Below are 13,159 nucleotides of genomic sequence, written 5' to 3'. Positions count from 1 at the left end.
GCTGAACAAATAAAAACAAGTTCAAAGATACAGATAACAGATTGGTGATTGCCAGAGAAGAGTGTGAGAGTGGAAGAAATGGGTGAACTGATTTTTTTTTAAGCTTAATTAAATTTAATTTTTTTTAACAACCGCATGAGAAAAAAGGAAAAATAACGAACAGTGGCTAATGTAACTGTCATCCTATCTGAAAGAACCTGGGAAATTAATTGCAAGAAAATGCACCTGTTTCACCCTATGGGGGCTTCCCTGGTGGCTCAGATGGTAAAGAATCTGTCTGCAATGCAGGAGATCAGGGGTTGATCCCTGGGTCAGGAAGATTCCCTGGAGAAGAAAATGGCAACCCACTCCAGTATTCTTGCCTAGAGAATTCCATGGACAGAGGAGCCCGGCTGGCTACAGTCCATGGGGTCACAAAGAGTCAGACACGACTGAGTGACTAACACTTTCACTTTCATCCCAATGAAGGACTTTTCTTCTGTAATTCAATATTATTCTAAAAGTATTGCCATCTCTCAGGTAGTACTAGGTTATATCCCCCAGGCCAATCAGGCTGTGACTTTCAGCAGATTGTCCTGGGGAAGGGAGATCTGTTCAGAGGTGGATATCTAGAAAATGTGGCAATCAGAAGTAAAGAAAACAAAGAACTCCCATGTAAATTCCTGAAGGTACAAAAACATGCCTCGCCTCCCTACACAGTCAAACCAAGCAGAACCAAAAGAAAGGAAACCACCGCAAGCTCAAAGTGCCTCTGTCACTGCAGGCGTAGGAGAAAGTCAAAGTGAAGTTGCTCAGTCGTGTCTGACTCTTTACGACCCCATGGACTGTAGCCTACAACGCTCCTCCGTCCACGGGATTTTCCAGGCAAGAGTACTGGAGTGAGTTGCCATTTCCTTCTCCAGAGGATCTTCCCAACCCAGGGATCGAACCTGGGTCTCCCGCATTGTAGGCAGATGCTTTACCAGTTGTAGGCAAACGTGTAACGGCCTCCATTCCGTACACCTAGAAGCAGATGGGAGCAGCCCCTTGGAGCCAATGTCAAACCCACCAAAGAGCAGTCCTGGATACCCACCTGGCCTTGGCTACTGAGCGGGAAACAGGTAACGCCAGCACAAAGCCTCAGACCAACAGTTCTCGAGGCTCTTTTCCTCCTTCCACGCCAGTTGCATATACAGCTCTGTAATCAGGCACAGGGAGTTCCATGCCCCAAGCACCATGGCTGTCTCCTCTCATTGACAGTGACTGCCCCAATGCACAGGAATGCAACAGAAAACTGAATGTTGAACAAAGAGTTAAGTGAGATAAAACCCTAACAAGAAAAACTCTAACACAAAAACCCAGCAAATATCTGTACATCAGCCTCTTATATCTCACTTGCAATCACCTCAATTGCCATATTCATTTTATTATTCCTCCATGGAGACCATGAAGAATCATTTATTTGTGTTCAAATATAAATTTTGGTTCTCCTGTAAGGAACAGCCCCCAGTGATAAGTGAAAAGTCGTGTCCGACTCTTTGTGACCCCATAGACTTTACAGTCCATGGAATTCTCCAGGCCAGAATACTGGAGTGGGTAGCCTTTCCCTTCTCCAGGGGATCTTCCCAACCTAGGGATGGAACTCAGGTCTCCTGCATTGCAGGTGGATTCTTTACCAGCTGAGCCACCAGGGAAGCTATGAGGGAGCTATCAGTGATGAGTAGTTACCACAAAAAGGTGAAGTCACCATTGGCCAGGCAGGCCTAGCATGGGCAGGGCAGTGCGGTTTGCCAGCTTGTTTATATACTAAGGAAATGACCTCCAAGCAACAGCCATCAGATTAGCAGTGACAGGAATCTGTCAGGCACTCTAAGATGGCAAGTCACGCCATCTGGTGGAATCAACTGAGCATCTCTAGAAACTCAAAGCCAATTGTTTTCTAAAAAAGAGGAGTAGAAATGAAACCTCTGGTGTGGTGAGGAAAATGCTTTTAATACTTCAGTACAGGTGGTACTAATGGTAAAGAACCTGCCTATCAATGTTGGAGACTTAAGACATGCAGATCCAATCCGTGGGTGGGGAAGATCCCCTGGAGCAAGGCACAACAACCGACTCCAGTATTCTTTCCTGGAGAATCCTATGGACAGAGGAGCCTGGTGGGCTATAGACCACAGCATTACAGAGTCAGATACGACTGAAGCGACTTAGCACGCACGCCCAATACTTTAGTACTCTTTAATCCTGGAAAAGAAAGGTCTCAGCTGATTTGCTCACATATTAACTTCGTAAATTAACATGTACCTTGTTAATGACACTCAAATTAATTGATGAGGTATCTCTAGCACAAATTTCAATTACAATTGAAATTTGTAATTACATTCAAAAAATTTAGAGCTCTGCTACAGCTTCTCCCTAAGGACCTTTCAGTTCTGTGATTCTGTATCATCTATGGCTGAGGCACACTGGAGTCTAATCAGACACGGCTGTGACGAAGTCTCAATAAAGACTGTATGGGAACTGACTTAAACAAAGTTATCGACTCATTCAAGCATCTGTTGGCTATGACACGGGTGCAGTCCTAGGCGATGTGCTCATAGAGGGAACAAGACACAGAGCAAGACTCTTACAGAGTTTATAGAGTGTGACCGTAGACAAGAAATAAGTAACAATGTTAAGATTAGGGCAGTGAATACAATTTTAAAAGGTTAAAGATAGTGGGAAGGGAGGGGTTGGAGTATAGGGTTATCAGAGGTCTCTTGGAGATGATATGTGAGATCCAAAGAGGAAACAAGTCTTCACATGATGAAATTTGTTTTTAAAAACCATTCCACAACATATATCCAGATCAACTTTTTAAAAGACTCTTTTGGGACTCCTCTCTGGTTTCTGCCTTCAAAGCCAATGCATGAACCCCATTAAGAAAAACAGGCTTGCCTCAGAGCAGTATAATCCAGTTTTATTACCACCTCTGTTTTTACCTTGAACATTTGGGGGATATTTCTAAAAGTTAATGCAGTGTATCTATTAACCTAACATTTTGGTGGGGAAATTTGCAGTGTCATCTTGATGGATAGTATTGCTAATGAACATACCTCTGACAATCATGCTGTTCTGCTGCTGTGAAGGTCCTCATTCCTCTTCTAGGTAGGATCTAGAAAACAGCAGTGAAAATAAAATGTTCAGCAAACAAGGGCAGAAGGAACCTAGAAGAAAGGAAGATTACTGAGACAAAGGGAGGGGTAATGGAATAAAAGAACAAAACATGAAAAAGCATTCCGAAGTGTTTTCTCTTAATAGTTCAGCTTTGTAGACCTGTTTCCATTAGATCTCTAGGGTACCCTCTTCCTGGGTCAAGTAACCTAATTTCCATAAGTCTGATTTCCCCTATCTTTCCCCAATGAGCTTGAGTCTGTCAACAGTAAAACACTGATGTGGCTCAAATTGTTATACGGTAATAACATAACCCCAAACTCCACCATGCGTTCTCTATTCCACGTATAAAATAATTTCTCTTTGACTTCCCTAATCTCAAACCTGTAGCTAACACGTACTAATTGAATGCACTATAGGTCTTCTCTGAACCCTCACAGCGAGCAGGGTGAGATCTGTTCACCCTACTTACTACACTAGGGTTGCAGGTCTTGGCGTCACGCTACCTTTGTGTTTTAGTCACATGCTGCGTGCTGAGCCACATCCAGCTCTCTGTGACCTGACCCCGCGCACTATAGTCGCCAGGCTCCTCCGCCCGTGGCATTTCCCAGGCAAGAATACTGGAGTGGGCTGCCACTTCTCCCTCCAGGGGATCTTCCCAACCCAGAAATCAAACCTGCATCTCCTGTCTCCTGCGTTGCAGGTGGGTCGTTTACCCAGTGAGCCATTTTGACCAGTAAAAACTTAGTCTTGAGCAAATCCAAGGAGAAAAAGACTTGTATTTCATATTGACCAAAGCATTCAACTAATTCCATAAGAATTCTAATTCCCAATATAGGGACATTCCAAATAGCCAATATTTGTGTCATAATCAGTTGAGTATCAAAACCTCTTCATACACATAAAGAAATTAGGTCTCTTGGCTCCAAAAAAATGGTGGGCAACGTACTTTTTTAGAATGTACCAGGATGTCCTTGTACATCTCTCTGTCAGATACTTTTATAAATGAGAAAAAAATAATTATTTTCATTTTTAAAAGGTACATAAAGGAGGGTCCAAAGGAAGTTCCAAGTAAGACTAACAAACTCCCAAAACTGTGTATAACTCAAAATTTCTGAGATCAGCAATTAAATACTTGCTTTAAACTTTCTGTTAAACAACAAACATCACCACCTCTATAGGGATACCAGGAGAGTCATAATAAACCTGGCTTGATGTGAACATGACTATTTTCATACACCTTCCTGGGGGAGAGACAGCCAAAAATGCTTAAATTAACCCTAAGATGGTAAAAGTATAACCTAGGCTGTCAATTCAATTTGTACTAAACACTGATTTATCTGCAACTGTTTCTTTCCTTCCAGTTAAGAAATACACTTTTAATAATTTTTCATTAGCTGCTGCTGCTGCTGCTAAGTTGCTTCAGTTGTGTCTGACTCTGTGCGACCCCCTAGCAAGATTCAAATGCCTAAATTAAGAATGCTGTAATTAATAACTAATTCCATTAATAAGCTTGCTATAGTCCAAATGTCTTTTTTTTTCCTTCAAGATAAGGAGTTTTTCAGATGTTACCATCACATTTATTCAATATTATAAATGGGAGAACATGATGATTGACAATATCAGTTATCATTAATCATAATGCACAAAATAAAGCAGCAGACTTCCCTGCTACTTAGGAGAAACACTATGCTAATCCCAGCATATTAATTTACTGCTTCTGTGAATACTATTTTACTATTTTCTTTGCAGCATTAGTACATAGCTGGGGCGAGTTTTAGAATCAAATCCCCAGTCTCTAAGAAGGGCACTTCATACTCTAAGAACCAACTTCTCGTTTATCTAATACCGAAATGTAGTTTGAAACTATATTTACCCCCTTAACCATTTCCTCCTCTTCAGTTAGCTGAAGAGCAATTACCATGTCACATAACCTTTTTAACCACATAAATCTGTACAGCACCTTTTAAGTTTATAATGCTTCTACAAAAACACCTGACTTAATTCTGAAACTCCTGCTCAGTAATTCCAAAAACAATGTAAAACACAATATAAAGTTGAACCAAAATATCAAGTAACATTTAATAATTGCAAATATATTTATTATAATTTACAGATTAGTTAACAGTTATATATACAATATAATTTTATAAAGTCCCAACAAAAACTGGTTACATTTAAGTCATTGGATCTGAAGAAGCCAATTTATAAGTCTTTTAGGCCCCTAACTTCATCTTCCCTAAATTATAAAAAAATAAAATCTGATAGTTTTGATTTCAAGTTAAAGATGAGGAGATGGTGTTATCACATTTTAACACTTAAAAAAGGAAATGTTTACTTGTCTGCACAAAGCCTTTCATATGCTACATTGATACATAAAGCACCATTGCAAGACTTTAAGTGTGTAAAATGTTCAATTAAAACTTCCAAGGATTTTCTTTTTAAGACTGAAGTTTTAACTTTGTTCTAACAATTAGGATCTGGACAAAACTGGTAAGAATTGTTTTTCCCTTGTCCAACTTTAAAATGGTCCCTTTTGTCCTTCTCAGCGCTGTCTGATCACTTCTTTTAAAGGAGGGTAGTAAATGGAAGAATTCTTCACCTTTTGTCTTTCTCATCACTGTCTGATCACTTCTTTTAAAGGAGGGTAGTAAATGGAAGAATTCTTCACCAAGCTTTTACATATTTAGCAGTGAGGTTGAATCACAAGAGAACGATTCTCCAAAATCCAGTAAATGTAAAGTGTCAGTCGCTCAGTCACGTCTGAGTCTTTGTGACCCCAGGGACTGTAGCCCGCCAGGCTCCTTTGTCCATGGATTCTCCAAGCAAGAACACTGGAGTGGGTTACCATTCCCTTGGCTCCAGGGGATCTTCCTGACCCAGGGATCAAACCCAGGTCTCCTGCAGTGCAGGTAGATTCTTTACCATCTGAGCCACCAGGGAAGCCTAGTAAATGTAAAGATTTCCCATTATTTTCATATATGCAGAGGTGCAAGATTTAAAACCCCAAAACACAACATAAGTCTCTGAAATAAAATAGTATACTTCAGTCTGGTTTTAAAAGAATGCCTATACATTTTCAGTTTTCTTTTCAAGGCAATACCTTCTTTCCAACTGACACAGCTGATGCTTGAAATTTAGCATTTCCACGGTGTTACACCAGACTCTATAAATGCATTCCCTATGATTACCTAAAATAGAGGGGCACAAAACACACTGAAAAAGAGCTCTGCGAAAGCCTGACCAACTTTTATGCTGTTGTACTCTTAGAGCAAACCAAATAGAAAAAAAATAATGACCAGGTAGATTATAAACTGAGGTAGTAATCCTGCAAGCACTTCTGATGAAAAATTTGTCCTCACTCTGAAACAACTTCAAAACTAAGAGTCATCTATTCTGCTTGTATTATTACTTGTAACAGGAGGCGTGTGAAGTAAAAACAGACCAGAAAGTTATTGGTTAATATTCCCTCAGCCTATTATATGCACATCATGTAGTGCTAACTGAACCAAACACAATCAGTCACTGCAGAAACTTCAATTCAAAAGTAAGCTTTGGGATGAAGATATTAAAACTTTCAATCTGTCAAATCTATAGATCTTTCCTGAAATTATAGGCCTTGCCATTACTTCTCTATTAAAAAAGAAGAACACAATAAACTTAGATGTTGACTGAAGTCTATATTTTACATTTCAACTGGAAAATTCAGAACTGCCCATTTCCAAGTTTAGTGTCACCCTGACAAGTTATAAAAGTGACGGTGCTGAGGCATGATATTATTAACACTGTTTTTCTTTTGAGAGCATATACAACAAAACCAAATTGCTCTGAGATGTCTCCTGTTCTTCTTCCTAAGAAAATTCTAAGCTTTTAAATTTAAAAGCAACTATGACACAATTATTACTTTCTGGAGTCTTGTAACAATTTCTACCTGTTGAAGGCACAAAGAACCACTCAAGTGGGAACTACAATAACATATACAGAATCCTCTCCAAAAAAAAGAGTTTACAAAGAACTTAAATATATCAGATGTTAAAATTTGGCAGAAATATGCAGCTTTCCCAAAGTATCAGAAAGTACTGCACATACAGATTTTGTGGCAGTCCTTGGAAACATTTCCTAGGTAGAGCTTAACCTAGAAATAAAAACCAACCACACATTTTCAACTAGTCATTTTTAGGAAAAGAAAAAAAAAGACACACGATAATGTACTTTAAGTTGGTCGTATATACAAAATTATTTTTCTTAACATTGAAGTAGAAGGGTCAAATTACTGAATATATAGAAAACGTTAACAGCCCAGTAATTTCAGAATGTTGGGGGGAGGGGAGAGTCCAGAGTTTTTAGACGGTGCACATAATTTAAATTAGAATGGGAAATGGGCTTTGAACCCTATAAATATTGTTTCCCAAGAAAATAGGTTTCCAAAGTGCAAAATTACACCTTTAAAGGTCCCCTTTTCACTTCAGCAAGCAAACAACATTCTAGAACAGATCCAACTAAACAAAAAAGGGAGGATTAGAAATCACACCATTTCATCCTTCATTTTCAGGGTCTGGCTTCAAACCTGGACATTTCTGAGTGGGCTATGTTGCAAAAAAATATTAAACTAGGTCACTGGATCCAAGCTGCACAACCTCTAAGAAAAGGTTGAAGGACAGCTGCCAATTTTTGTTTTTAAAAGTAACCTCTCAAGTAAGAGGTAGTGTATGCTAGGGCCAGAGGCTGTCAAATCATCTTAACATTGCTCAAAAACATTAAGTCCTTTGAAACATGTTTGCTGGAGTCTATTAAACATCTTTTCTCTGTGCTCAAATGTCAAGCAGTATCCAATAGCTTCTTCTGTTTCTTGAATTCGTTTCTGGAACCTGCATCCATCCCGTGCAAATTCTTCCCATGGTCCTTTTCGATCCTCATCACCGCTTATATAATACTCAGTAACTTCTTCAAGGAAGGTTACCTATAAAGATAAAAGAGTAATTTTAATCTCAAATATAACAGAAGTAAAGAAAGAAACAAACTTGTACACTCTTCCAAAATGACAGATGTTTCCTATGTATTTCAGAAATATAATCCTGAATGCTTTCATTACAGCACAAAAGTTCACTTCTATTCCTTTTTCAAAAAAAAAAAGTAACTTTTCAGTGTTTTTCAATTCTTAAATCATAAACATGTAGTAGACTGAGCGACTTCACTTGCACTTTTCACTTTCATGCATTGGAGAAGGAAATGGCAACCCACTCCGGTGTTCTTGCCTGGATTATCCCAGGGACGGGGGAGCCTGGTGGGTTGCCGTCTATGGGGTCGCACAGAGTCAGACACGACTGAAGCGACTTAGCAGCAGCAGCAGCAGCATTCTTAGATTAATTACTTTTATAATCAGAACACAGAAGAAAAAGTTACTTAGTAATCAAACTGCAACAAAACATATCTTTAAGGTTATGTTACTATAAGAGACTTTGTAGTTAAGATAAAAACCCTCTTTGTATTCATTATGCTATCACCATACATACACGCAATTGTGACTACTGCAATATATATGATCACATGGAAGAGTGACAGTTCCCTTTAATCCCTACTCAATTTCTAATATAGAAATTTCTTTTTAAGATATCAAACACCAAATGTCAAAACCTGTTTTAAAGTACATTCAATACTTACATCAGCTAATTCCACTGTGGCCGGCTCCTTTCATTCCCTTTACATCAGGCCAAGGAATACCCCCGAGGACAATTAGTAGACGTGTAACACCTTACTAAATATTGCATTCTAGCATTACTCATTCATTTTATCACCAAGATAAATAACATTTATACAGTGGTTACCATATGCCAGGTTCTTTTCAAAGTGCTTAACAATTTTCATCTCGCTAATCTCACTTAATAATACATACCCTATAAGGTATGTATCATCATCATCTTCATTGTATAGATAAGGAAACCAAGGTAAACTGACTCATTTAAATCACACAGCTTCCACGGGTGCAATCAGGATTCCAACTCTGAGCCCGGCTCCACAATCTGCACCATGTTTGCCATTTAAAAAAGCATTCCCAGATCTGAAAGCCTCACTCTAAGAACCGGGCACTATCCATTATTCCCATATACCTAAAGAATGGGATGTAGTCAAAGGTTATAAATAACTTTACCATATTCCAGACATAATCTTTTATAAATGTTGCTTCTAGTGCATACTAATAGTAACATCTACTTGACTCATCTCACTTTTCACTCAGTGAGCAAGCTAAAAAGAGACATGAGGCTGGGCTGAGATCCCTAAACAAGAGTTATCACTTAAGGCAAAGCAACTATGAGTTTTATCTACTCACCTCATTTAAATCGTGCAATAATTCATACAATAGCCATTATTATTATTACTATAAGTCAGTCAGTCAAAGCCATGAGAGGTCAAGTTACTTCCTAGCTCTGGCTATCTTCCTAAATCTGTTGGCCCTAAACACTTAGGAGTAGGGAACACAAGTCTCCAGATGCCAAGTGCTCATTCCATTGCCTCACTTTGTTTATCTATTCACTAAACAGGCCACTTTGTCAGGGACCTTTTAAAAACATAGTGAAAAACATTTAAGACAGCACTAACAAAAGTGTGAACTAAAACCTAATTTTTAATATGCCTTATTTTGTTTCTACAGCTAAGACATAAGAATACCACCATTTAGGGTATTTTAGGGACATTTTCTACCCTAGGGAGAGTTTCAAAGATTAAGCTGGTCATTTGGAGCCAATGGATTATAGTTCTTTCCACTTGAAACTCTGATGCAGCAGTATTTGAGGTCAATAATAATTCACCCATGACTTTATCTTTCCAAATAAAAGTAAAGGTAACTAAAGAAACTTTTGCTCCACAATAAAAGATACCCTGTCTGTTTGTGGGGATTTCTCTTCAATTAATGGCGTCAGCTGAATTTAAAAAAAAAAACAACAAGGCAATTCAAAAGATTCCCCAAATACAGTTACCTTTAAAATGTGTTGAAAGAGTAATATAAATGCTCCATGAAGTTTTAAGACTAGCCTGGAAATAGGAAACAACTACTCAAGAAAACCAAATAAGTGACCATCATAATTACAAATGATTAACCTATAGAGGGCCAAAGATAACTTGGACTGCTATCTTAAGAAAAGGTAATACTATTTTCAGTATTATTGTCAATCAAAATTCCAAATGTCCAAAGTTTTTAATACTGAAACTAATATTTTCTTTCATGGCAAACAACCAGACAAATATGACTTGCTACTTGGTACTATCATCCCTTTGGTTTCTAACTGAGAGGAATGAAAACAGTTATCCTGAAACTGGAGCAGTAACTGTCTGCAAATGACATGCTACACTTAATACCACAAAACTCTACTGCTACAATAGGACCTTCTCAACCTCTAGAATTAAATCATGTATACACAAATTTTAATTTTTCTGTTCCTTAAAAAAAGTGAAAGTTGAAACTTGAAGGGAAACAGCCCAGAGTTGCCAACCCTAAAGAAAACAGCACCCTCAAGCTAACATCTATACACAGGCACCTTCAATTCAGACAGGAACAACACTCTACATGAGGGAAAAGGAGAGGTGGTCATTTCTCAATCGAAGTGTAAGAGCTTGGAGTCTTTCCTAAAAAATAAGCACTACTATGGCTCCAGGAAACTCATGCTTTTCCACATCAGAACAGAAAGTACAAATTATCAAGAATGTTAAAAGAAAACAAACCTTTTTCCTCCGGATATGTGTGTGTGTTTCTCCAGAAAGAAACACACCCTGTACCAAGTCTGGACATTTCCTTTCTGGGCTCCCTAACAGCTGCCCCTTACAGGAAAGTAAGGTGTGACACTCAGAAATGGGCTCAGATGGCCTCTCTGAGTCAAGATAGCTTTTCCAATTTTTCCCTGTTTGAAAAGGAGCCTTAAAATTTAGAAGGTTGTAGGGGTCGTCAGAATTACAAAAAGAATTCCACAATTTGAGACTCTCTGCTTCATCTGCACTAGATTCCCAGTCATCATCATCTCCGGAATTATGATCAGGAAACTCCGGAAGACTTTCAGTCTGGGGAGAATTCCCTAGGTCAGACTTGTCAGACAAATCCTTCTCTGAATCAGAAGGGTTTCCGGGAAGAATTTTGGCAGCAGTCTGAATTGTTGCTGTGAAGTTTTGGGGATTATAAGGATCCACACTATAGAAAGAGTTCCAAAGGTGGAGCCCTTCTGAGTCTTGTTCAAGGTCTGATTCTGAGAATGAGCTATCACTATCAAAACCGTCATCCTCAACGTCTTCGTCCCAATCCTCATCTTCCGAATCAGAACTTGTTTCCAGGTCACTGGCTGCACCTCCCAAAATGTAATCTATCAACTTGTTACTACAGGCTGGTCTAGCAGAAATGGCAAGGTCATCGTCTATGTCTGAAGAGTCAACTACACTTATTTGGTCCTCTCCAAGCTCCTGTCCAGTCTCACAAGATGGAATGCCTCCCGAGGGGCCCTGTCTTTCCAATCCAAAAGGAACTTCACTAATCAACGATTCTGTTTTCTCTTCAGTGGGTTCCTGGGCGGTTCCGGGAACGGCTCCAGCAGCAGGAACACACTGAGTCGGACTATCTCCGAAGTGCTTCGGCTCCATCCGGAGCAGACTGTGCTCCTCCTCTAGGCTGTGGTAGCCATGATCTTGGTCAGGGGTGGGTAAAGCCTGACCCTTGCTGGCCTGCTGAAGGAATTCCAGCCGCTTCATACGCAGATGGTGGATTTCGGGCAGGCCTTCTCTAGAGAGAGGCGGACATCCCTGCCACGAGGCGGGAGCCATCTCTGCGTTGAGCGGCTGGGGATAAGACGAGGCCTCATCCAGGCAGCCGCTCTCTGGGCTCAGCGCCTGGAAATTGACCAGTTCGCAGCTTCCAACACTGCTCTGATAGCTCAGCTCAACCCGGGGCAGGCAGTCCAGATAGGAGGGGTTCAGCAAATAGGAGACGACACTGACATTGCTTAAGCGCTGAACGTTGAGCTGTCCAGAGGGCGAAGGGCCAAGCCCCGGGTTGGAAAACAGACGCGCTTGGACGCTCCGGGGCACCAGCTCCACTCCCCACAGCGGCTGCTCCAGAAGAAAAGCATGGGCTGCGGAGTCCAAAGCTCTTCCCTTGGCTTTAAGTTCTAATTCCAGATCTGGGGGCGAGCACTGCCAGTGGAGGCCCCCCTCTAGCCAGTCAAGGGGACTGGCGGCCGCGTCGGCCGAGGGGTCGAGCCGCAGCGAACTCAGAGCTTTGGGCGCCGAGGGGGCTGCGGGCTCCTCCCGAGCCCTCAGGAGGCCGTAGCCTCCAGCAAAGTCGAGCCATCTGGTAGGGATCATCCCACCGAAAAGCTGGCTCCAGACCAGCAGCTTCTGAAGCAACCCTGGGAGCGGCGCGAGGAGCTGGGAAAGCAGCTGCATCCAGGAGCTGCTTCGGGCCTCGGGCGGGGGGCTGGGAGCCAGCCTGGGGTCGGGTTCCGGGGAGAGCGGTGCGGGGAACCTGGACGTGCCTGATCGCGAGGGCCGAGGGAAGAAGGAGGGCAGCCGGAAGCGGGGGTCCGGTTCCCGCGAGCTGTCCGCCGCCGGCTCCATCTCCCGGTGTCGGCAGTCTCTCACGGAGGTAGGGACGCGGAGCTCGAGGCCCTACACAGTCTCGGCCTTCCCCAGCGGCGGGGTGGGTGCCCCAGGCCGACCCCCGGGCCAGCAGAAGAGCCAACAAGGAGAGCGGCTCCGGCCGCAGGCAGCGGGCCACAGTCCGGAACGGCGGGCACAAGACGCGGCAGCCAAGGCGACCTCCATCCTGGCAGCGAGAAGGGGTCCTAGTCCGGCCCGCGCCGCTCCACCATAGATAGGAGCCCTTCCGCGGCGGCGGCTTCCTCGGAGGCACGGACCGTGGAGATTCCCCTCAGCAGCGCGACCCCGGAAGGGCTGGTCTGGGAGGGCAAGCGGGTGCAAGCGAAGCTCAAAATGGCCGCAGGACCAGCGCCGCGGCAACACCTCTCCAGGCAGGCTGACTAGACGAAGGATGGCG

The 13,159-nt window shown here is 41.9% G+C and overlaps 1 protein-coding gene across 2 annotated transcripts; it reads right to left on the bottom strand.

Annotated features, from left to right (window-relative positions):
• Positions 1-5,181: 5,181 nt before the first annotated feature.
• Positions 5,182-13,159, bottom strand: PPP1R15B (protein phosphatase 1 regulatory subunit 15B). Of its 2 annotated transcripts, XR_006551255.1 has the most exons (3): positions 10,846-13,159; positions 5,801-8,089; positions 5,182-5,731 (listed from the first exon to the last, which is right to left on the bottom strand). XR_006551255.1 is itself a non-coding variant. In XM_006062299.3 (2 exons), the coding sequence occupies exons 1-2, from the start codon at positions 12,718-12,720 to the stop codon at positions 7,868-7,870; spliced, it is 2,097 nt and encodes a 698-aa protein (XP_006062361.3). In that variant the 5' UTR covers positions 12,721-13,159; the 3' UTR covers positions 5,182-7,867. The 2 variants fall into 2 exon arrangements, 1 of the variants encoding a protein (XP_006062361.3); XM_006062299.3 differs by having other exon boundaries at positions 5,182-8,089.

This window comes from Bubalus bubalis, chromosome 5, assembly GCF_019923935.1.
Source record: "Bubalus bubalis isolate 160015118507 breed Murrah chromosome 5, NDDB_SH_1, whole genome shotgun sequence".
Classification (NCBI taxonomy): domain Eukaryota; kingdom Metazoa; phylum Chordata; class Mammalia; order Artiodactyla; family Bovidae; genus Bubalus; species Bubalus bubalis.
The sequence above is the reverse complement of the archived record's forward strand: the minus strand, read 5'-3'. Positions and strand labels throughout refer to the sequence as shown.